General features: G+C 40.4%; 1 protein-coding gene across 3 annotated transcripts in view; it reads left to right on the forward strand.

Moving 5' to 3' along the window:
- The window catches only part of gria1b (glutamate receptor, ionotropic, AMPA 1b), a 62,312-nt gene that overhangs the window by 4,641 nt on the left and 31,533 nt on the right, over nucleotides 1–26,138 (forward strand). For all 3 annotated transcript variants that reach the window (XM_019276216.2, XM_019276217.2, XM_019276218.2), the window contains exons 2-3: nucleotides 443–577; nucleotides 22,474–22,713. In XM_019276216.2, the coding sequence (XP_019131761.2) occupies nucleotides 443–577; nucleotides 22,474–22,713 (375 nt within the window). The remainder of the gene's footprint in view (nucleotides 1–442; nucleotides 578–22,473; nucleotides 22,714–26,138) is intronic.

The raw sequence follows: 26,138 nt of genomic DNA on the forward strand, positions 1-26,138 counted from the left end.
GATGCACTTCTGGAGAGCCTCTTTCCCAATTGGATTACATAATGGGATATTTATGCTCGGCTCACATCATAGGCTGTATAAAAGTGGATGTAGTTTCTGTAAAGTCACCCTCAACATCTTGGCAGTCCTGCCTCTGCCAGCTCTTGGCTAATCTAAAAATTGGCAAATATATTCAAATATTTTTGGTCTTCATGCTAAGGTAAGCTAACCTATACAAATTAGGCATTTTCTAATGCTAACTTTTGGTGCAATCTACAGACACAAATTGACAGTGAAGTAAAATAAACACTTGATTGACTATTTTTGGCTGTTGTGTCTCACCATAAAAAAAGATTTGGTTGGTGTGAACAGTTGTTTTGTTCTCTCTGGTTCTTTCCCTTCGTCCTATTCGCTTTGAAACAGAAAATGATTCCCACTGTGTGTTTTTGTATTTGTCAAACAGGAGGCCTTTTCCCCACCGGTTCCCATGAGTATGAGGTTTTTCGCTTTGCTCTGGCTCAACACCAGGACGTCCCCAAACTGGTGCCACAGGTGGACATGGTGGACACGGGGAGCAGCTTCGCCATGACCTATGCCTGTAAGTCTAGAAACAAAGAAGTCTGTGTTTCTGACTTGAACTTTTTAAACTTTTCTTTTAAATGTCAATGACATAAAAAATTGATTTTTTTATCACGGATCCACACGCCCACATGTGCCAAGGTTGTGTTCCAAGCAACGGCTCTGGGATGTCAGAATTTGGTGGAGTAATTGAGCCAAAATATTCTGTGACCTTTCTGGATTTAGCTCACATTTTTATATCAGTTCTGAATCAAATTACTAATGAGAAAGTGTTGGTCATAGTGCTGATGTCAAACTGTCTAGCTCTACTTGGCCTGTGATTTGACAAATGTCTCAGAGTTTCCTGTTTTATGGCAAATTCATAGTCTGGTTTCAGTCTGTGTTTGAAGCAGCAGCTGTTTACTGTTTGGTTTGTTCTTTTGCCGATATTAGTGCTAAAATGGTTCTTTTAAAACATTATCAGTGCTTAAACACTGCATTTTAATATTACATTAAAGAATGGCATTTTGAATTGCTAAGGAAAATTTTAAACACTTTTTATTTCGCTAATTTACTGGCTTTATGGATGCTGGCGCTCTCTCACTCTAATTCACTGTCTATGTCCCTCTCTCTCAAACCATCGGGCACAAACCCAGGATAAATTGCGAGTCAGACTTAGATTTAGAAGCTGGGTTCATGAAATAAACAAAACCAGAACACAACAGGTAGAGTATCAGAGTTTAGTCCATGAATCCGCCTGGATAGTTGCAGTTTTAGAGACATTTCAGGCTGACTGTGGAGGTTTGACTGGCCTAATCGTCTGATTGGCAGCTGCAGTGTGACAACGGGCTGCATTTTTCCAAAAGTTGGAACTGGTTCAACTTCTCCACTGCAGTCTAAATACACTATACCCACTCAAATGAATGGAAAAACCTAGGTTTTCACCATAGGGCTGGATCCTGTCTGAATGTACCCTTAGGGTAGTAATAACAGCTAAATAAATTTTAATGGTTGCTATTCTACAAACTGCCTCAAACTTCAACAATTCTTTTACCTATTTATATCATATTTGTTAACCTGAGGAGGCTGCTGTCGTCATTGTCATGGACTCGATATCATAGATATAAATGACACGTCATTATAAAAGTTAGGATCTGGTGTTTTATATCGATGAACCCTGTCGCTGGGGTCAGAGATGTCCACATTGCCAGTTGATGTGCTCAACACAAACAGTCAAAAATGGGCATATAAAAGTATACAAGTGCCACAAGCTTCTCCCTTTACATGCAATTGTATTTAAACATTTGTTTCTGTTGTGAATGTAGAATTTAGATTTGGTGATTTTTATTAGGCGTGTTGTTGGTGTAACAACCCATCTGACCATCCTGCAGGCCACTGAAGGCTTTACTCATCCTCATGGGTCAGTGCATCATTCTTCCATCATCCAGACTTCATTCAGCAGACTTGGGATTTATGAAACAGAGCACAGAGCTAAAAAGGAGGCCGCCTTTGAAAGAGCAGACAGCAGCAGTAAGTGCACGTAGACCAGAGGGAGCTCAGCACTAAATGGACTCTGGCTCCAGGGGGCATTCAGTAGACTACAGCAGGTTTGGAGAACAATATGTTGACCTTGTTTTGTTTGGCCCAAAACGTTGAATTTACTAGCCGGTCTTCTTACACCTGAATTTAAATCTGCACATATGATAACTCTCAGTTCCACTGAAGACATGAGTTTTAATGTGAGTGTGCTTTAGTGTTGATACTGATGAAAACTTCATCGACATTTTATAAATGCTGAGATCCTCCCTACCCCTGGACATCAAAAACAAAGTCTCTAAAATTCATTAATTATTCAGATTTTAGTAGTTAGTTCATTTGAATTATGGATGCCCCAATCCTGGTTGCTGCTAATATTGATTGCAGATTGTCTTTGAGTCAAGTGCTTGAAAAGTCCTTGAAATTTAAATGAGCAACAAAACACTGTCTTATATTTTGTTCATTCAGTCATTATAATTAAATCGCTTTTTCTTTCTTTAAATTTGAACTCGTCATCATCATCTCTCCCTCTCCTTTCCTCCTCACCTCGATGAGCCCGCTACCGAAAAAACAAAGTATTCCAGGAAAGTGTAAATTTAATCCATCATGGCTGGAAATGGATCTTTATAGTTATTGGCTTTTGACTTCTCTGTTTGATACTGCTGACTCGTCATGCTTTGCATCTGCACGCTCACCATATTTGAGAGGTCAAAATCTGCCAGCAGATAAATACAATGTGCGTCATTGATCTGTTTTCACAATGACCCGAAAAGCATCAATCTTGATCCCCTGATCACACATTTTTATTGAATATCGTCGATACTGATCGATCTAGACATCCCTAAGTAAATTCTCTGTGAGATTTATATAGATTGAGCACTTCTGTTGAGTAAATTCTTCCAGTAATGAGCCACTCAACAAAACTAAACCAATCTCGTAACCCTTTACTGTAACTGTGGCTCCTCCTGTGAAGCATTTGTAAATGCTGAATTAACACTTAAACAACTGTAGCTATATCATGTTTATTGATGCGCACAACTGTTACTAAATGTGTTGAAAGTTCATTTCTCACCTCAAAAATTGGAAGTTTGACCAAATCCAACCTCCACTTACTTATATTTGTTCCGGAGCTTTCAGCAACATCAGTTTTGTCACTCATCATTGAGAGTAAAGTATTTATTAATAAACAAGGACATCATTAATACATAAAGGATCCTGTCAAAATGTATCTAAATTCATTAATTCATTCATTTTGCAACTGAATCAAAGGCTGTATTTTGCAATACAATGATGTACACTCGTGTCGCAAGTTGATGACATCAGTAGGTTAGGTTATGTCAGGTTCAAATAATGGCGACGTGCGGTGGTGCAGATGGAGATTAAGAGAAATTGTCAGTACTGCAGACGCTGCATAGGGGTTCTTTTTCAGTGAATCAGCATTAAAAGGCTTAAGAGGTTGCAAGGTGACTTCACACTGTCGAACTCACATTGACACAGGAGTAGGGATGGGAAATGATATGATTTTATTGATACCAATACCAATTCTACTTATTGACCTTCATAAATCCCCTCATTGATATCTGAGCAATTATCGGTCTGGAAAAAAGACCAAGAACCGCTTTTCAGGGAAAGGTTCAGCTCATTTCTACTGTTTCCATCCTCGGAACGATCATTTTACAGACATTACAACCAACAATATAGTCATGAACTCTTTGTGAAGTAAGGCACACTTTAGGCTGTTTCTTCCTCTCCGCTTCGACTCGTTCTTGTTTCCAGCAGTGTAGATACATGAGCTCGATAGTCATTGGTTTTTAATGAGCAACTGTCGGAAAAACATGCCGGCATCAGTAAAATTCAGCTTGAATCTGTTCACACATCCTGATAGTCTTGGAGACATATAGTTCTGAGGGTTTGGACAATTTTAAACCACTTCTCAACTGGACCCTGCTCTCGATGGGGATGTTACTTTTTCAAGGGGGCAAAGGTGCCCACTGAAACTACGTGTGCTGAATCGTAGACAGTCAGGCGAGGGTGAGGTTCAGGCGAGCACTTGACATGGCAAGCTTGGAGTTAGGTCAGCAGATTGTCGCCATTGTGGGTAAGACAGCTTCTTTGTACGAAGACAAACAGCCTTATCCTTGTTATTTTGTCATCTACGATGTAAAACCCAACCCAAACACTGCTTCTTAGAGCTTTGGTGTTGTGACTGTCTGCTCAGGATTGTTGCATTTTCGTAGTGAATAATAAAACTTTTCTAGCTTAGTTGACTGATGGGTCCATAGGGCTGCATTCAAGCTTCAACCTCCTGGCAGGGGAGTGAAGCCAATGTGGAACTGCTAAAAACTGTAATTCCTTGAGCGGGCACTTGATACTGGCTGCAGAAGTGAATCAATCTCCAAAAGGGAAAGGTAGCTGGGGGGCGTTGCTCATGCCAAATGCAGTGACTGTGTAATGCAGGAAGTGATCTTGACTTACAGATTTCGTCATACATTGTAGCTATAGATCAATGAAGTTTTATTTTTAAGGCCGATATTTGCATTTTTTACTGATATCAGCATCAGCCGATGCATGGGTGCATTCGCCGATTTATTTATTTATTCCGGCCTGATTTACAGACAGGCATCCCTCCCTCACTGGCAGCGCTCAGCTGTAAGTTTTGGAAACCTGTCTCTCTCTCTGTGAATCTGCAAATGGTAACAAAATGATCAAATGTAGTGAAGTAAAAAGTACAATATTTCCCTGAGATGTAGAAAATGCAGAAAATTATGTACTGACCAGTACTACAAAAGAGCCCAGTTTTAGTGAACCAGAATAAACTTTAAACAAAAGGTTTGTCCTGATTCTGCTCCATGCTGCAGGTTATTTTTCTAAACCAGACGTGAACAGCGTCTGAATGATGGAGCTGCTGCACCTGAACTGATCCCACCTGCCCTCTGGATACTACTGACAAACCTCTGTCTGTCTGTCTGTCTTTTCCAATCTGTCTGTCTCTTGTTTGCCCTTTTCATTCTGTCTTCTCCTGCGAAGCGACTTGTCTTCCTTTCTTTCTCTCTGTCTAACACTACATTTCTTTTTCTTCCTGTCTTACTCATTTATACTCCTGTCTCTTGTGCTGTGCTCCCGTTCATCCACTCCGCTTCTCTTCCTCTTAAACTGGAAAATACTTTATGATTGAGATTATACGCTGCTGTTTCAGGCAGTTGTTGAATAATTGGTGCCAGACATCAGTCATGTTCACAATTCAGCACATTTTTTACAGAATTTATAGAAATTTGTATGAGTTCTTGTTTCCATTGACTCCTGTAACCCGAATATGAGTTAATAGGTCAAAGTAGAGAAAATAGTCAGATCTGTTTTGACAATATAAAGGGTTGATGCCATATTCGTGACAAAGATGTGGATCAATGTCTGACCTAAGGTGGGCCAAATTACGCCTGGCTGCTCTAACAGGCCACCTACCTGTCAATCAAATCAGCCACACTGTTAATTATTCATAACTTTAAGCTTTAATATAATTTGAACAGGTGAGTTGTATAAAAATTCACCCTCAGCACAGTTGTCACGAACGGGGAAATTAGCTACAGAGACCAAAACTGTTTGAGTCTGACTCACTTCTGGAGGCAGCCTCAAGTGGACGTTTGAGGAACTGCAGTTTTTAGCACTAGCACACAGCCACAGATGCTTTGTTTTTATAACTGTGTGAAAAGTAAAAATCTGATATTTTGACCACTATCATACGTGCTGAATCAGATTCAGATCAGATTTTTTTGCACTGTGACCTTACATGGTGAGACTTTTCTGGGAAAACTTGCAGGGGTGAATCATAACGGGTCTGGGTTTGCTGAGACTCCACAACTACTTGAACTCCTTTGTTTGGGGCACCTTACTCCCAACCCTGAGGGAACATTCCAGCGTTATACGGCAGAGAACCACAGATGGTTATAGTGTAGTTCAGGATGGTATCTGAGGAATCTGATATTGGCCACATTTAAAAAATACAAATATGATATTTTTATTTTTTAGATGTATCTGCTTAATTGAGGCTAGAGTGTGTACGGCTTCATTGTGAGAGTTTCCATCGTGTTTTCAACTTCAGCTGAGCCTAAAAAGTCACAGTGCCAGTTCTTTATTATTTACAGATTGAAAACGGGCATAAAAACAGACGATTGTAACGCAATCGCATACAGACAATTTCAATATAAAACCTGCCTCCTTCACTTTCTGTGTATCAAACTCTCTTCTTTCCCTCTCTGCCCCCCGCCTCTTCTTTTTTATTTCTTACAATGATACTCTCCCATCTCCCTGTCTGTTGTCTTCTCTCTGGTCTGTTGTTGTGTGAAGTGTAAAACAGACTGATCTCTGCCTCCTGTGAGACACAGTCGCTCTACAGTCGCAGTGGAGCAGCATGGCTGCATCTGAGCTGGAAAAACAAATATTTCTCTGAGAGCTGCTGCATCTGACGCTTCAGCTTTATACAGGCAGCTCAGACTGAGCGCACAGCCACTTTTATCAGGAATTAGTCTCAATGACGACGAGGTGTTAGGACTGACAGCTGCTCTAACAAAACAGCCACAATCACAGCATGTAGTGAAAAACACTGCGAACTCCTTTATATGAAAGGAATAGTGCCTTTTGAGGAAATACGCTTATTTGAGAAGATTGATATGACTCTCATGTCGGGTGGTAAATACTGTAAAAACGAAGCCACAGCTAGTAGCAAGTTAGCTTAGTTTCACACAAAAACTGGGAATAGAGCAAAACATCTAGAGTGCCTCTGTCCAAAGGAACCAAAACCACCTATTGAGATTTGGTATGTTTGTGATTTAGCACCCCTAATTTCAGAGTACACTGTGGTAAATATGGACAACTATACGTGTGTTTGTTACTTATAGTCAAAAACTAGTGAGTCAACAACACAAGACATGGCACCCAGCTAATATTACTTCCAACAGCAAGAAGTCCAGCTGGGCGTCTGTCTTTCAGCCTTTATTTTCACCAAGTTTCGCCAGTTTCTCCAGTTCTGGCACAACACCATCTCTACCCCCTGTCAGTACTCCCCACTGGTTCGCCCCCATCCAGGTCCTAAAAACCTCTTCCCAGCATCTCAGTGTTCTCTTTTCGAGCCATGTGAACACAAACACTTCCCTGGTGCTCTGAGCTCACAGTCCACACAACCTGGCTAACAAAGTGAGCTAACATTAGCTAACGGCAGCTACAGTTGGCAGCAGAATAACTCTGTAAATCACAAAGAGTTCAAATATGATCCAGTTTCACCAAAATCAGAGAAATAGTTGGTGGTGTGTGCTGTAAAGCTTTTCGTAGGTGATCGTATGCAGAGTGCAACGTTAGATAGTGTAAGAACATATGATCAAATGATAGAGACATCATTCATCTGATTACTACATTGTAGCTTCAAAATGATAATGAAACACATTTCACAATATGTCAAACTGTTACTTTAAAGTCTTTAAAGATCTTTGCTGTTTTATACTTAAGTTACAGTAGAAGCTAGCATGTGGTGGCATGTTTACATGTTTTGCTTAATTAGCTTTATATATTTATGTAAGTCAGATTCTCCTGAAGCGCCAACATCTGGAGCAGTGATCTCATCAGACATTTTGTAGCCCACAGGAAACTTCTGCTGCTCGCAGCTGTCTTTTCTTAATCTCCTGTGAAATAAATCATATTCTTTCCCATTTCTCCTAAATCCTCCTCGGGGGGAAATGAGGAGCAAATAGAAACAGAGATTAGTTTAAGAGAAATGATCTAAAGGTAAAAAAAAAAAAGGAGAAGGGGGATCTTTTTTTGTCACTTCTTGGGAGGTGCTGGATTTATATCAGCGCCTCAGCTCAGTGTCAGTCAACTTAGACATTAGAAGAACCAATTTGAGCATGACTGATAAAAACTACTGTATACAGTAATAATTACAAAATGTAAATATATTGATGCTGACTGCTGTGTAATAAATAGGATCCAAACTGGAACATGAAATCTGAAATTTTAAATAACTTTAAATGAAAACTTAAAATGCTGCTTCTGGGTAGCAGATTGTAGACTCTGATGTAAATACAGAGTAGTAGTACACAGTTTACTGTAAAGACAGTAGGGTGAATCTGTGCAGGGGGATGGTGGGAAAGCAGCTGAGCCCCACGAGGGATTTCTGAACACACGGATCATTTAAAGTAAATGAACTGTGAGCTTCATGGAAAAAACCTGCAGCTGCATCTCTACACCGTCTTCAATACTGTGACAACAACAACAACAGCCACAGCTGTGACTGAAGAGACTGAGAAAACATGTTCAGGGGACATTTAAACCTCAGTCAATACAATGGTTTTGAATGTATATTTATAGTTTGATGATGTTTCCATATGTATTTAGTTTGTTTTCTGGTGAGGTGTTACCATTGATAGTAAGAATGGACAGCACATGCCTGACCGCTTTGAAGCTGAAAATCTGCTGCTCTGGCTGCTGTTGGTAGCCTTTTCATTTTCACCTCCTGGCTAATCTAAAAATCGGCGTGGCCTTAATATAATTTGTTTGGTTTTTTTGTACCAGGCTGCAAACATGTTTATTTCTGCTGTAAAGTTTGACATTTTAACATGGGTGCTAATGGAGATTGACTTGTTTTGTAGCCAGCTTTAAGTGGACGTTTGAGGAACTGCAATTTTTGGCACTTCTGCATTGGCTTCAATTCACAGACACAGAGGTTGCTGCATGGTTAATGCATGAGACCAACCCCAGTGGAGTTTGAAGTTACGTGGAGGACGGATCAAAACAGCCTTGCAGCCGTGATGTGAGAGACGTGCCCGGTGGGGTTTTGTGGTAGCAGAAACGTCTGATTTCCATCATGTTTTCCATCGTTTGATCTCTGACTGTAGCTCTTTCAATCATCTCGTTGTGTCTTCTTCTTTTGCAATGGTTTCAGGAGAATATGCTCTACCATATTCACAGGCATAGATGGAAACAAGCACTAATCTAGACTTCCTGTTGCTGAGTTACTGGAATTAATTCAAAATCTGGATGGAAACTTTTTTTTTTCATGACAGTCCGTCCAGTAGTTAGATATTCCCATCTGGACCAACAGACTGACTTTGCTGATTGTTTGCTTTGCTCTTTTGTTTCTGGTAAATTTCTGTATTTACTGTTGTTCACAACTGTCAGAGTGACGCCTCACATCATTTCCTGTTAGTACAAAATGTGAAAGTACATTTAATTCAAGACAAAAGACAGACTTTCTGCTGTTTTTCTGGCTATTCGTGTCACACAGTCATCTTCATTATATACTGTCGAATGACACACATACAATGCAGAGCCGGCTGCCTGTCTCAGCTGTCATCATCAGACAGACAGACAGACAGATAGGCAGCCAGACAGTGACTAACCTGTGATGTGTCTGATGATCTGTCAGACTGAACCCTCGGAAAATTTCTGCGTCCCTGTCTGGACAGTTTGTTTCTTCATTTTTTAATTTTCTTACAGCTCCACTTTGTTTACTTCTTCACATTTATTCACAAGATTATTTTCATTTGCATATTTCACGCTTTTAATATTGCCTTTCTGTGTTGTTCATTTAGCAGATCCTGCACACATTGTGTTTATTTCTTCTCTCCTTTATTTATGCTTAATAAGCGCTAGCGTTGTTTTATCATCTAACACTTTCAGTTTATATTTGTCTGTCTGTCTGTGAGACCACAGTGTTTTAGAGCTGAGACTTTGAGACGTTTCAAGTTCAGTTTAGGCAGACACTTCTTGAGGCCTGTCCACTCCAGATAAACACACAGACTGTGGTTGTTTTCCTGATGAGCACCTTCTTGTGGTTAAATGTTAACCAGGAGGTCAGGATTGCAACTTTGACACCTGTAACAGTTGACAACTTAACTATAAAGACAATATTTCTTTAGCCTTATTTTATGACGATGGGTTGCTTAATTAAACCAAATAGTTTTGGTGCCTAAACCGAACAAAACTGTGACTAAAAACTGAAAATTAAAAAAACAACAACCTGAAAATAGAAAAATAAGTGGACCATAGTGTCCTTGACTTGTCCTTCATTTTATTTGTGCTTTGTTGCTCGTTTTATCTGACTTGGAGTATAAAAGGCTTTGTCAGATTTACCAGTTTTTTGCAAGCGTCAGCCTCCATGGCTGTGAAGTGAAGCCAGTGAGAAGTGCCAAGAACTGCTCTTCCTCAAATGTCCACTTGAGGCTGGCTGAACATGTCAATCTCCATAAGCCCCCATGTTCAAATGTCCAACTTCACAGCAGAAATAAACATGTTTACAGCCTCATACAAAAAACTGTTTTTGTCTCTATAGATAATTTCACTGTTCAAATTTTATTAAGGCTTAAAGTTATGCATAATTAACAACGTGCCTGCTCTAATTGACAAGTGGGTACTGTTACAGGCATCATTTAGCCCGCCTCAGCTCCACCAATGACCCACATCTTTGCCGATTTTTAGATTAGCCGGGAGGCGCCAGAGACAGGACGGCCAAGATGGTGGTTGCCGGTGCCACCACAGCAGCTCTTCAGAAGCTTCTGGGTTTATACTGTCTCTGTTTTTTGCAAGCATTTCTTCACCCTTTAAAACAAGTAATCCCGGTTCTCTCCTCGTATGACTGCTTGAAATTCAGCAAGACAAGAATATTTTGAAGCATCTCCCAGTATATCTGCCATTGCAGAGAGTTCACAAATCATGGGTTACTGTCTAGACACAAACCTAGAGGAGAGGGGAGAAAGAAAGAAAGAGAAGTCTGGATGCTAATGAATGCTCTGCTGTAATAATAAACACATCCTGTTATGAAGAAACCCAAATGGAGTCGGGCTCTTTGGCAACACGACATGATGTAGCATTCATGCCAACAAATCAGACAGAATTGAATGGAGTTAGACTGAATAGAAGTGAAATGAGTTGAGAAAGAGACAGAGAGATAGAGCGAGCATCCCAGTCTAATAGAGCATGTAACAGGGTTTTGAATGGATCTCTAACCTGAGTGTGACCTCTGTGTTAGCGCAGACTCAGGCTCTGCTGATGGCTTCATGAACTCACACCTTGCTGCACATTAAAAACCAGGGTGGGACCATTTCATGAGAAAATATAGCTTTTTTTTTTCAGCCAGACAGAACTAATAGGTTTGGGTTGAAAATCCATCCGTCAGCAGAGATAAAATGGAGGAAAAGTCCTCAGAGCAAAGAAAATGAAAGTTTGGGTTCAGGTAATTTTTCGGGCTGTTAAATCACTCTGTTACAGTGTTCACCTGCAGGATTGTTGAATTAAACAGGGTTGTCTAGACATGGAGTCGAGTCAAGGGAGAGGTCCTTACAGCTTCGCAGAACAGAACACACTTTGGCTTCAATGAAAAATGTGACAGGTGTGTACTACTGAGGTGTAGTAGTTGTATTTTGCCTCATTTATCCTGGTGCTTAATGGATAACACATACTATTACACTGAATACTTATTTGTTTGCCTCTGGACTGCTCCTTTTTGGTGGTGATCAATAATTCAGTTTTCCAAAAATCACTAAAGCTCTCGCCTTTTCCCAAACAGTGCCATTTTTTGCTAATTAGTGCCAATTAACAGCTCTTTAAGATCAAGTATTTAAGATTTAGGGGAATTTATTAGCTACGTATGGAATATACTAGTCATATGTATGTTTTCATTTGTGTATAATCACCTGAAGATAAGAATCATTATGTTTTTGTTACCTTAGAATGACACTTTTATATCTACAGAGGGAGCGGGTCCACTTCTACAGAGTCTGCCATGTTTCTACAGCAGCCCAGAATGGACAAAACAAACACAAGCTCTAGATAGGGCCTAGAGCATGTTAGCATGCTGCACTTAGCTCAAAGCCTCGTAGTGCTTCAAAATTAACTATGAGGTCACTGGAACGTTATTTAAAATGTTTTGTTTTCGTATTAGTTTGCTATGTGACAACAAAGATGGTAAGAGGAGGTAAAGTGGATGACTGCAATCATGGTTCCAAACAGGAAATATTAGGAGGGGAAGTGTGGATCAGGAGTACTCCTTTAACACCAAATTAGCTCTGGTTCTTGAACCGGTTCCATTCAGGATTCTGCCAGCGATAAATATTCTTATTAGCAATAAACCTGCCACGGCCTACGCTGCTGTATTTTATCGTCTGTCATAATGGTTGTACCTAGAGAGTGATATTTTATGAGGTGGTACACGGTGTAAGATATTTGAGAAACGTTGCTCTAAACTACTGACTTCTGATGTAAAATACAGATAGCATCCTTTTTTACTCCACAAATGGACAAAAAAACAAATAAAAAAAACAGACAGAATTTGTGTAAAACTGTCTTTGAACATGTATCAATAAATAGCCAAAGTTATTTTGAAAATAGCATGAAATTTCATGTGTATTTGATTTATATAGCACTTAAAAACATGCAGGTTTTTGGAAAATGAGAATAAAAGTGCATCTTAAAAGCATCAACAGACTGTCTAAAGTCCTGCGGCAAGCTGAACAGAAAACTCTCCAGCCTTGGTTTGTCCTTGAACGAGGCCAACGTGCCATGGTGGGAGGATCTGAGAGGTCCAGTGCTGCTGTGAGGGGTGAGGAGTTCTTATATATATGTCGGGGGAGACCATGGAGAGATTTATAGACAATTAAAAGGATTTTGAAATTGATCCTGAAGTGAAAAGGGAGTGTAAGAACAACTGAGCAGCAGCAGTTTGAGTTAGTTGTAAACAGGATGCCTGGAGAGAGAAGTAAGGTTCAGAGGGTGTTAGGACATGCCTGATCTTGGAGCTGGTTCTCAGTTGGATAAAGCTAAATTTACCTGCCTGTTAAATTTAGATCGAAACCACCCAGGTTTTTAGCATGTAGTCTCATGTAGGTTGAAAAGTGATTGAGTTCTGGGCAGTAAACAGTGGCAAGATGTGGAGGATCCTTCTGAACCATCCAGTGTTCGATATCTTGGAGGATCTTCCTCGTCTGTTCATTTAAGCCTTCAAGTTTGCAGTTTAAATATGAACTCCATCCATTGCACGAGACCCAGCTAACTAGCATTTTAACTCACCGCCCTCCCAGGGTTCAGATGAAGATGGAAGGAGGCGGAGGAAGAGGAAGAGAAGGAGGAGGAGGAGGAGGACGGGGTATTAAATGGTGTTTCTCTTCTGTTTTGCTGCCAGGACTTCCCTTATCAGGAGCCTACAGATTGAGACGACAGAAGGATTGGACAAGACTTCCCCACTTGTTCCCACCGCAGTTTGTGTTATTTATTGTTTACTGGTGTAGGAAATAAAAAAATAAAGAATGCATTGTGATAGAGACGTTTAAGCCCCAGTGAAAAGAGAAAAGAGAGAGCCAGCGAGAGAGAGAGAGAGAGAGAGAGAGAGAGAGGGAGGAACTGATTTGGTTTGCTGGTGACATTTTGCCCTTCAGGACTCACTTGTAGTTACACGCTCAGCTGAACGCTTCAAATGTGAAGTGCTGTGTTGCATTTATCGCTCTGAAAGACATTTATCTCCGACAACACAATTTGGCAAATAATGACGAGCCAATGATGAGATACGAGGATTATCTTTCATTAATAATCTTAAACCTCAGTTTCATGTCGTGAAATGATGGGGGGATTTTATTCACAGAGAAAACTGAAGGAAATAAACTGCAGGCAAGTCCACTGAGAAACTGTTTTTTATGTTGGAAACACATGAAACACATGCTTACTGTGGGACTCCAGCTGTGAAGCATGCTTTGAATGTTGAAACCTCTGAGACTGTTTAGCTGCTTTCTGTTGGGAAACTCCTCAGTGAGGTCAGAGGTCAGCCCGGGAGCTGGTAAGTAGGGTTGGGTCGGTTTCTGGTTTTGCCGTTTTGGTTGGTCTACGAGCTTAAACCTGCTGGATTTTGTGCAAACTGATTTAACTGGCATTTTTTATTATGAGTTCAAATTAAAAAGAGACAGGAAGCAGCTCTCGGCGATGTCACCTGTCTGCAGCTCATGTAGCACTAGCAGAGTAGCATCACAGCCAGTTCAGAGTAAGAGGTGTCTTCACGCTGAGTTGCTCAATAGTTGTTGAAATACGTTGCTGGAAAGTTTTTCAATATGACTCTGTGAAGAATACATGGCGTATCTGTGACGTCACTCACAGGTTTCTGAAAAACAGTTTTGAAGCTCAAAATCTGTGGTCCTGGCTGCCGCCATGTTGGCTGTCCTGTCTCTTCCGCCACCCAGCTAATTAAAAAAATTGCTATAGAGACCAAACCTGTTTGTACCAGGCTGTAAACATGTTTATTTCTGCTGTCAAGTTGGACATTTTAACATGGGGGTTTATGGAGATTGACTTGTTGATGTTTGAGGAACTGCAGTTTTTGGCACTTCTCATTGGCTTCACTTCACATATAGGATATAGGAATGCTGGCAACGTGTTTCTAACGCTGCATCTCAGTGTGATCGCCCGCTTGTCTCTCACTTTATTGAACTCCATAATTTAATGATTTCTCTGGTTTCACAGTTTTGGGCATCGAAAGCTTCAAAGAGGGAGAAATCAAATCCATCATACTTCAGTTTCAGCACCTGACAACTCTGAAAAGACTGTCGGTGACGAGTTTGTCCTTTCAGCTTTTCTCAGCTGCCACTTCAGTTCAGAAAGTCAGTAAACCACCCGTTGATTTTCTTCTTCTACTGCCTGAATAGCAGCAGTTACTTTGGCTCCGTGTGGTTTGGATGGAGAGAGGTGTGTGCAGCTCTGATTTGTTGCCTCTGGGATGAATCGTGGGTAAATCTCTGTGGACGACTGAAATGTAAATGTAGACACGGAGACGAGGCTCTGAGCAGACAGATGGGATTTGAACCTGCGACTGTGTGTGTGTGTGTGTGTGTCAGAGCTGCATTCTCAGCAGGTTATTATTGCATTGATGCCTTCGAGGCAGCAGCAGCTTAAATGACTTCAGACTTAATGTGTGTGAATCAGTGGGTGTGTGTATGCTCTGTGTTAGGTTTTGTGTGTGTGTGTATGAATGGTTTATCACCCTGAGGAGGGCAGCCATTTAATCTATTATTTAGCATTGCTGCTAAACACATTAATTAGAGCCTGAGGTTGAGACGGTGGCATGCTGGTTTCAGTAAGAACCACAGATTTGGTCTTTGTATCCGAACTGATCTACCCTGATTGATTTTCTGTTTGTAGATGATTTGGTAGACGCACATTGAGCTACTGTTACACTAGCTAAGTTACAATATCTGGTCAAAAGTAAATGGACAGCCTCCAGTTTGTGTATTGTTTTTTTTTTGTATTTTTCTGTTTTATTAACTGGTTAGGTGTGCCAGCCAGGTCTTTCTTCTGACATGAAACCCTGTGATTTTAAAAGATACATCTGTAAAACCAAGGTCAATTATGGCTCTTTCTCTTTCTTTTTGTTTTTATCTATGGAGGTTTTATATTTCTCGAGCTAAGAAAAGGCATTTAAAGATCTGTGACGTGATCTCAAGTCTATGGAGAAACATTGGGCTGCATAACCAGGAAGCTAGAAAACTTTTTGACATTTGCTCCGGATGTTAGATAATACATCAGACGAAGGGGGCAAGCAGAATTTGGAGGTGCGGTTACACTTTAAAATAAAGGATATTCCCCTGAGATGTAGCATCTCATTCAGCATTACGTAACAAATATACACAGTTCGTTCACACCCTCCCAGCTGATGAACAGGAAATATTGGATAAAATGATCCAATAATAATAAATCAAGAGCATTAGCATAACGAGCAACTGAAGCAGTTTGTGCTATAAAAATGAATCAAGTACACACAAATTAAAAGCATAAACACGTTGTTTTCAAATGAGAAAATAAATATTTCCTCAAGCAGCAGGGAGAAGTGCAGCCTTTAATAATAATCAAGAAATACCCAATCAGGAGAAGATCACTGCTCGGTCGGTCTTTAGTGGTTCATCGTGAGTCTATCGTCAAACCGCGAGGATTTAATGGAGAAAAAATGGGCTTTTGGGTTTTATTTTTTTGTTAGTTTTCGGTTTGTAAGAGCAGCCAACTGTTAGATTTTGTTAAAAGATGTTTAAGTTTGTAGAGTTACATGCGTTTGAAAACGCCAGCAGGGTAACAATGACCTGTTGGCGGTTCTTGTGTTAAGGAGGCAGAGACTCTGTCTGCAGTTTGTGACCTTTGACTTTGTCATTTTTGGCTGCTTGTAATGTCACAGACTTCAAGATGAATCCAACGCTGCACTCACATGTAAGTCTCTTCAGACAAAAACAAACAGCAAAGATAAATGTCACTACGGAGTGTTTGTTGGTGGGATTACAGCTCATCCTGTTTCTGACCTGACTGCATGTCATTCTGGGGGAAGCGACAGCTAAAAGTGTCGGTGACGGGAACGCAGAACGACAGAGTGAAACAGTGACCTGATCTCTGAATGTGTGTCTCCGGGCCGCCCTGTCTCGTCTTTTCAGCCGAGGAACAGTTGAGACGTGGGTTGTCGTGAATAGAGCCAGCACAGGATGATGATGGTGAAAGCCTCTGGTTCATAGACATCCTTGCAATTACCCGCGAATGCCCATTTCTAGTCTTGATTATTGCTTATTACAGATCTGCAGTATGGATAGATGGACGGATGTGTCAGGCGGACAAACAGCTCAGTGGGTAAACTCGGTCTCAGCTGGGGTCCCTGTGGCGTTCGGTGTCGTCTCTGGGCTGTGTTTAAATAAAGCTCCGTCTAAAAGCCTCAGGTGGCGAGGAGTGAGATGTCTGACTCGAGGACCCTCAGTGAGTATGAGGAGAGGTCAGCTCAGACTCTGCCATGTTTGGATGAGTGTCCTTGTTTGTTGTATCTGATTAAACTATCAGCAATATTTATCCATCTTTAATCTAATTTTTTTTACGAAACTGTGGCTGTTCAAATTTTCTTTTTCTTAAAGTAGCAGTCTGAAGGATTTAGTGGCATATAGTGGTTTAGTTGCTGATTGCAATCATATACTGTATAAAACATGGATATAGTCTCCATGACATCACTCCCAGGCTTCTGAAGAGCTATTGTAAAGCTCGTCGGTGGAACTTTGGTGGGTCATTGGTTCAATTTCATTGGCCAGCAGTTGTAGTGAGTCCATTGCTGATGAAGAGAACTGCGTACATCATCGGATGAGGGGCTCAATTCTTTCTTATGGAAGCTGCTCAGTGGTGCATGAAGCCAAAAGAAGTTTGGTTTCTTGGTATGAAGACTTCCACCTGCCTCCAACTTGAATGTGACTTGAAAACTTGAAAATTATCTACTTGTGCGCTTTTCTAGATTTTCCAAATGTTATTGGATAAATAGATAGTAGAACAAGTCACATGTATGTAAGCTAGTGGGAAAAAGTATTTTTGGGCCATCACGTGACAGATGCCAATCCTGTCACACTGTTTGGCTTCTATGTCTTCATGCCTGAGGCTTTTCCTGGGAGCTTCATTGAGGCATCTGAATGAATATTTTAGTTTGCTTCCAGGCTCCTAAAGAGCATTATTTTGTTGAGAATAATGACTCTCACTTTGGTTTTGCAGAGCTCTCACTGTATATACTGCATCTTGTATGTTTGGTCATTACCAGAGGAAGTAGACAACGGTTCAAATTCACATATTTCTTCTATTGACGTTACAGTCCCTGTGAAGGCAATTCTGAGATTTCTTTCAAAATTCATTAAATATGTTGACAAATAGTTGCTGAAAACGTGAAAAGACTTTGAACGATATATTACTGAAACAGTTTTTCCCCAGTTTTCAGTCCAGTATTTTGTGCTCGGTCCTAAAGGGGCAGCTCGATGACACACTGAGGCCACCCCAAGCATAACCCTGCACGCCGAGCAGAGAGATAGAGATTCATTCAGAGTGTTTCAAAGAGTGGGTGTCAGAGAGATAGAGATTCATTCAGAGTGTTTCAAAGAGTGGGTGTGCCTCAGCACATTCAGCCCATGACAGGCCCCCACAGTCCTGGAGCTGAAAATACTGCTCATTGTTACCCGATTTCGCCACCTAATTTTTATAAACTTGTCAACTTGTCAATATGTCAACAGACTTCAAAAACATGTTAGTTAAAGTTACATGAGAAGATATGCTAAATAGGAAGATAACTAAATAAGATCAAGTAACAAGAATAAGATATATGAGTACGCACACAGCTCATTGATTACAGAACAGCAGTTTTAGCATCGCTTCATTGCTTCGTATCAACATCTGGACCCCCGTCACGAGGATACTGTTGACCTAAACACAAATAACTATAAAGATTCCCCAGGCTCACAACATCTGTCGATTCTCTGCCGCCTGACCCTCTTTGATGAAGGAGCGCTGTGTCGTCCCAGTGGGACAGCCACGCTAATGCTAAGAGACAGATACCTCGTTAGCATGATAGCATTTGCCCCAAAGGCAGGCGTCTATTGTTAGTATGATAGCTTGGCCCCACGGGGAGGAGTTATTTCCAGTGTGAGCCTGCTCAGAGGGACCAGCCTTGTTAGCATGTTAGTGCTCTGAGGCTATACCAAGGACAGACACACACACATACAGATAATAGATACAGACATGTGTCAACACTTACTGTATGTGGCTGATCTAATACTAATTTATTGAAATTTTATTTGTTGTTCGTTTAATTTAATTAGGTTTAGATGGATAAAAAGTTTGATTTTAATGAAACTTTGAGGGATGAAGCAAGATGAGCTTTACCTTTGACTTTAAAGCAATAAATAATTATCTAGAAGCATGTCCTGTTGATATGTGTGCAAAATTACAGTAAGATAATTTGCACTTTGTTGTGTTTAGATATTAAGAATAATGATATTCAGGCTAAATCCAACACGTCAACCTAATTTAGAGGCGCTTTACTGCCAACAGGTTACCTGGTGTAAAATGTGGGATACCTTTAGCTCTGAATACTACTTCAGAGTAGTGTTTGGATCATCGACAGTATAAATATAGACATCGTATTGTGACATCACGCACAGGTTTCTGAAGAGAAGTGAAGATCAGTGTGGTGGCCACGCCATCTTGGCAAACCTGTCTGTGCCACCTCCCGTCTAATCTGATAATTGGCAAAGACATTGATCGTTGGTGGACCAGGCTGAAAGAAGCCTAAACAAGCAGTAATGGTACCCACCTGTTAAAGAGGCCGTTCTGTAGCCAGCCTCATGTGGCCGTTTGAGGAACTGCAGTTTTGGCACTTCACACATTGGCTTCACTTCACAGCCACAGAGGTTTCCCCTTAGTTTGGATAAGTGCCCATTAAATGAGAAACTGATACCTGAACTAATACCGGTCCACCTTGTCGATAATATTGACTCGATGTGATGAGAGTTTCTTCCAGTGCTTTCATTTCCTCTGGATCAGGGCATCAGTTAACTGCCAGTAGGTTTGTTTCAATCCACCTGTTTTAACTTGCATGGTAAAATTTAAACAATAAAAAAAAAGATAATGAGTGGAAAAAACAAATGAAAATATAGAAAAAATGTCTTCATGCTTGGTTGAGGTGGAAAAGTTGGTAACAAAGTGCAGTGTAAGCAGACTAAATAAATACATGACGTCTTAAACGTCAATTTTTACTTCCAGTGAAGAGCTGAAAACTTCAGATCTGTGCAGAGAGATGAGGAGGCTGTAACCTTCATCACATTAATACGAATCATGAAATTGTTTGATTTCCATCATCCATCATTTGAGCTTCAATTGGAGCTCTTTTAATGACTTTGTTATTATTTAAGCAAAAGGTAAAATTATGTAAATTAAATTATTAAAACGTATTTTGTTGTTTTGTTGTATTTTACTGCTGTAGATGTTCAGGTTGAGCTCAGCTACAGAGCAGAAACAGTAATACTGTTGGGTGGTTCTGGCCTCAGTGCCCTACATTTGGACACTGATGCCCCAATAAATTTGTATTTATCAAAGGCCAAAGTGGCCTTGCCCTAAAAATGAATTCAATCTTTATTTTTACTTATTCTAATGAATGTCCTAGTGGATATTTTTACCTCTCCACTGTTTGATCCATCTCAGTCTTTGATCCACATCAGCATCTACTATCCAGGTTGTCATGAGCTCATTGCAAAGCTGAGTGATCCTCCTCCAGGGGATGGATGCTTTTTATTCTGGGTACTTCCTCATGGACCAGCGCTTCAGATGCACATCCCAACACCACTGGTTCGATTCTGGTTGGGGTCTTGTTGCATGTCATGCCTCTCTCTGCTGTGGCCTGTCTAATAAAGGCAAAAGGCCTGTGCAAAAAATAGAACATCTTTTTTAAAAAAAGGGCACTTTACTGTAACATCACACTTTGGATAAAATGTAAATTCTGCACACCAGAGACCTGATGATATAACAGGCAGCTTGAACTTCACTCAGACTGAAAGTTCACTTCTTTTTATTTATTTACATAATATCTGTACTGATGTTCAGGACATTAAGCCCTATAAAGAGGACTATGTTTCGAGGTGTTTGTTTGATTGACAGGTGTCTCAGCCTATCAGACTTATCCGTGCTGGATGCATCTCCTCAACTCACCTCGTTTTCGTCCAAATGAGGATTTTCAGGGCAATGACACAGATAACAGGGACATGTTTTTACTAAATTGGATTGTGCCCAGAAGACCATAAAACAAGACAGTGATTCAGTGAATGACTTTTGGTGCCTCAGCAGTGAGTATTATTTTGTCTTAAGACTTAATCCCTGTCTGTGAAGGAGCTTTGCGTGAAGAGTAATTTGATTATAGCCATTGTGTGTAAGGGGGATTTATCATGTGGAGGCTTTTTTTGTGTGAAACAGCAAACTTTATCAACTACACAGTAACAGATAAGTGAGCTGCTGAAATTATGTCTACCATGACGATAAGAACGCTTTATCATGCGCTAGAGGAGATTTGACTGTTCAGAGTTACAGCATACAGATTGAAAAATAGACAAAAGCAGATAAAACAATAAACATGCATGACAAATGACAGTATTGTTTTAAGAGACTTGGAGAGGAGATGATTTAAAAAAAGAAAATCAACATAAAAATGTGACAGAATGAAGCAAGCGTCACTGTTTGGACTAAATACAACATCTGAAATGTCACCATCTGGCCATAACGAATATATTAAAAACATTATTCATACCAAATGCTGTTAACGCGATAAACAAGCTATGAGGGAATTAGTACTATTAACACTTGCACATATACTTGCACTTTACAGCTGAAACAGCTTTTAGCTTCTTTGTACATACATGGTTATATTTTTATTTTAATGTGTACAGTATATTTTTGATATGCATGTGTTTTTATTTACTTGTTTCCATCTCTTTAGTTTAACATATGAGATTTGTTTGACTTTTGGTTAGTTTTCTAGATTTTAGAGCGACGAAAGGAAAGTTGGATCTTGAAAACGAGACAGACAACAAGACAAAAGGCATTATTGGAAAGAGAAATATGTAAAGGATGATGACAGGAGGTGAAAGAGAGGAGGAGGATGGAGGGAAGAGAGTATTATTCCCTGTGGACGCTAGACTGGAAGCAGTAGAAGGACTTAAGGCATTAAAACACAGGTCACAGGAGAAGACTGATCTTCCAGTCTTTGCTAGTTTTCCAGTTCGGTTTGTGGAGAACAAATAAGACATGTTTCTGTTTTTTTTGTACGACTTGTAGCTTTTCTTTCTTCATAACAAAGACCACCTGCAGTCTGCCTGCTCGTCCCATCCTTGTATCTGCCGATATGGCTCATAGATCATTTTTTGTTTAGTTATATCAGCTGGTATAGCAGTATTTAAACATGAAGTCCTGGAATACCTTGAAAATGGTATGAGTTGAAATTTAAATGAAGCACATAATCTTATGTTTTGACCAACTTTTGTTCATCAATCATTTTTTTAAAATCTCTAAATCATCACTGTCTCTTCTTTTTCTTTCTTTCTCGTCTTGATGAGTTTGTTATTGAATACTAAATATTCATATTTAAGGGCAGTTCTCTCTTTAAATGTAATATTTGTGGTGGCTTCTAGTTTTATCACACTCATAATAAACTACTTTGCTCATGCGTTGATCAACACACAATCAACATTCATTAATTTCTGTAATTCTTTCAAAGCAAAAAGGCCAAATATTATAATATAAAATGTGATTCCAGCTCCTCAGATTGTACGATTTTGTTCTGTTTTACCTTTCTATGATCTATTTCTTTGAGGTTTTGACTGTTTGTTGGACAAAACAAGACATTAGAAGACTTAAATGTGGCCTTTTCATAGGTTAAATGATTAATCGAATTTGAAAATTAGATTTTTTTCCCATTACTTCTTCCAGTTATGAAAAATTATTTTCAATCCTACCTTTGTAGCTGAAAATAATTCACCATTATTCACCAGTCAATAATTCAGTATAGTGTCACCTTCTCCAAACTTAAATCAATTCTTTTCTCCTTCTCATTTGTCCCAGTCTGCTCCCAGTTCTCCAAGGGCGTGTACGCCATCATGGGTCTGTACAACCGGCGGACGGTCAACATGCTGATGTCTTTCTGCGGTTCTCTGCACGTCTGCTTCGTCACGCCGTCTTTCCCCGTCCAGACCAACAACCAGTTTGTCCTACAGCTGCGTCCCCAGCTGCAGGAGCCCCTCATGGCCCTGCTAGAGCACTTCTACTGGACCAAGTTTGTCTACATGTACAGCTCCGACTCAGGTGAGGACTCAAGATACAGTACACATGACTTTTATGTGCATCTTAGAGATTCATGTACCATGGCAGCATTCAACTGCAATGCAGGAAGTGTGATGTGAGGATGTGTTGAGGTCAAAGTGGTCACTGGGTGTTGTCTTTATTGACACATGGGGATAAATAGCTGGTGGAGCTAATTCTTTGGTCTGTGCAATTAAACGAGATGACAAGGTCATTAAAAAAAGTCCCAGTCAAAGCTCAAACGATGGAAAACTTTTCCTAACTTGTCTCCACACAGATCTGATGTTTTCAGCTCTTCACAGAAAGTCTCAGTCATGATTCATAAACTAAATCATTTATTCATTCAGTATGTTTCTGGTTTTAACCACACAACAACTTTCACGCCTCAAAGACCAGAGTAAAAACTTTTGACCGAAGGAATGAGATCGCGGATACAAGAGTCAAGGAACTCGACTTGACATTTGGAGGGAGCTCGGTGTAGAGACGGTGCTCCTTCGCGTTGAAACTAGCTAGCTGAGGTTGTTCGGGAATCTTATTAGGATGCGTCCTGGGCGCCTTCCTTTGGAGGTGTTTTCTGGGCATGTACAACTGGTAGATCGTGAGGCAAACCCAGAAACCGCTGGAGGGGCTACATAGACCCATCTAGCATGGAAACACCTGTGGATAAGTGGAAGGAAGTGGATGGATGGTTTCCCCTCATCGCTTCATACAGATCTAACGTTTTCAGCTCTTCACTGGAAGTGAAATCTTCCACTCAACGTTTTTCACACCTCGAGACAAGAGTAAAAACTTTTTTTGCACAAATTGAAAATGTGCATAAAAACAGGCGAATGAAAACACTTAAAAAGAAAAAAATCAGCAACAGGAATAAAAACAGATTCAGGCACATCAACTTTTGCAGAACACCTACAGCAGTTTTTTCTTTTCTTTTTTTCTTTTTTTCCTTTTTTTTTTACCTCTGACACCTCTTCACCCTCGGCTGTACAGAAAGTGCAGAAAAGTCAGCGAACATAATGATGGTGTTTGACAGGAAAGTCTCAGAGCTGGTCTTCATCTGCTGCTGCTTGTCAGCCAGAAGCTCCACCAGAAAAAAAATCACACTTAGAGACAAAAAAACTTTGAATTATTCACTGAAAGCTTCCTGTGAGTCACCTCCAGCTCTACGAGTCAAACAAACAAATAAAGTTGGGGAATTAACAAAAAGGGCAGTTAGTTGTGTCATTTCTACCCTCTCAGCACGGTCCAGTGTCCCCCCACGGCCTGTGATCTGATGTTATGATCCATTTGACGGTTGGTGGCAGACCCTGTTTAAGCTTATTGCCTGTTACATCTGCCCAGGAACCATTGGTGGAAATCTACTCAGCGTAATAGGGCATAACCGTCTGCCCCGGCGGTGCAGTCTGTCTGATGTTATAGCTCCTCAACATCTGCAGAGGAGACATTAGATATGTGTTTGGAGGCGGAGAAGCTTTCCTGAGGCTGAGAGCTTTAGTGTCTGTCCGCCATCATGTGTACGTCACAGCACAGTGCCCCCTGGTGGCGATTAAAGAGAACAATCAACGAACATGTTTGTGTACGAACAACGATTTATACGAAACAGGAGTTACTATACTGTTAATATACTATCTACACTGTCTACTCTCTCCCCTCGTTTCCTCTCCTCTCTCCTCCCTTGTTTCCTCTCTCCTCTCTTCTCCTTGTTTCATCACAACTCCTCTCCTCCCTTCTCCCTTTTCTCTTTGGTTCCCTCCCTCCTCTCCTTTCCTCTGCTCTCTTGTCTTCTCCCCCTGTTTCCTCTCTTCTTGTTTCCTCTCCTTGTTTCATCCCATCTCCTCCCTTTTCTCCTCTCCCTGTTTACTCCATCCTCTCCCCTCTTGTCTCCTCTACTTGTTTGCTATCTTTTTGTCTCTTTTTTCCTTTTCTCTCGTTTCCTGTCCTCTATTGTCTCGTCTTGTCTCGTCTCGTCTCGTCTCGTCTCGTCTCCTCTCCTCCCCTCTCAGTAAACATTGCTGAGTGTGAGTGTCTATTTTCTGCTGGGTTGCTGGTATACGACTCGCTGCAACAGACTCTCTAATGTATTTTAACGTGTCTGTGTGTGTGTGTGTGTGGACACTCTGAACAGATGTATCCAAGATCAACAACCATTTATTACATAATGAACTTGCAAATCTGCTTTGACCTTTATTTAACACACACACAAATGATTACGCGCACATACAGATGTGAAATGATCGTCCCTGACTCATCCCATAATTATTACTCTATGTCTTATTGCCATGGATACAGCCTTGCAGTAAAGCCTGCTGTACGATGACTGACTTCTGGAAACATACGGTAGTTACAGTGAAGTGAAGTACAGTGCTTTTCAGTCTATCCTCGCTTCTTCTGCTTCTTCTCTTGGGCCTCCTTGTCTTTCCTTCTTCTTAACTTTGGTCCTTACCTTCCTCAGATTGTCTTCCACTTCTTCCTCTCTGTTCATCTTCTCTCAGACATTTATTGACTGGATTTCCAAGTTTTGTACCGACATTTATGCAAATTTTTTGTCCTGTAAGCCAATCAGCGTAATCTAATCACCGTGGTTGATTGTTTTGGGTCACTGTCAACCCCCAAAATGGAGATTAGCCAAGATGAGTCACATTCATTTGTCGTTTCATTTGTCGTATCAGGATCCTCTGGTTCTGGTCAAAATCTGGATAATTTTTTCATAAACATTAGGCGTTTCTGTCCAAACAGTTCTGGGAAGAACCTTCAGGTTTTTTTGTTTTTGTTTGTTTGCATTTGAATCACAGATACATATGCTGAAGGCACATAAGGTGGTTGCTGTCTAAAGCCTTGACTTTACTGTCCGTCCATCTGTCTGTGTTCCATTTTTTAAGCCTACCGTACGAGTCGTTGTTTATATGAATAATGTTTTATGTAGGGTTTTAAAAGTGGCGGTTTCTGTTGCTGCATTGGCTCATGTGTTCGACCAGTCAACTTACACTTATGTCATGCAAGGTTGTTCTTGTGATACCTAATTTGAAGTAGGAGATAAAAACTCCCTCAAAACGGGACGACAGACGACTCATTCCCAGTTTGCAGCAGCGAGGAAATAATAATGATCTTAGATATTTGCAAAAACTTCCTCTGGTCCTAAAACACCGGACTATCTCTGTGAGTCTTGGATGCACATGAAACTCTGAAGGTTTATGGTCAGTGTGTTATAAAATATTTGGTTCTTTGATAAAGAGTCAAAGATACTAGAAGTCTGTGGACATAGAAACTGACAACTACGACTCCCAAAGTGCATTTTAGGCTAGTAACATCCAATCACAGAGCTTGTTAGATGTACTGCGAACTAAAGACTGAAGCTAAATGGCAATCTTTCAAATGTTCAAATCTTTTCAAATGATAATTTATCTACATTTACTGACTTTACCTTAAATCGT

The sequence above is a fragment of the Larimichthys crocea genome, chromosome XXII (genome assembly GCF_000972845.2).
Source record: "Larimichthys crocea isolate SSNF chromosome XXII, L_crocea_2.0, whole genome shotgun sequence".
Lineage (NCBI taxonomy): Eukaryota > Metazoa > Chordata > Actinopteri > Sciaenidae > Larimichthys > Larimichthys crocea.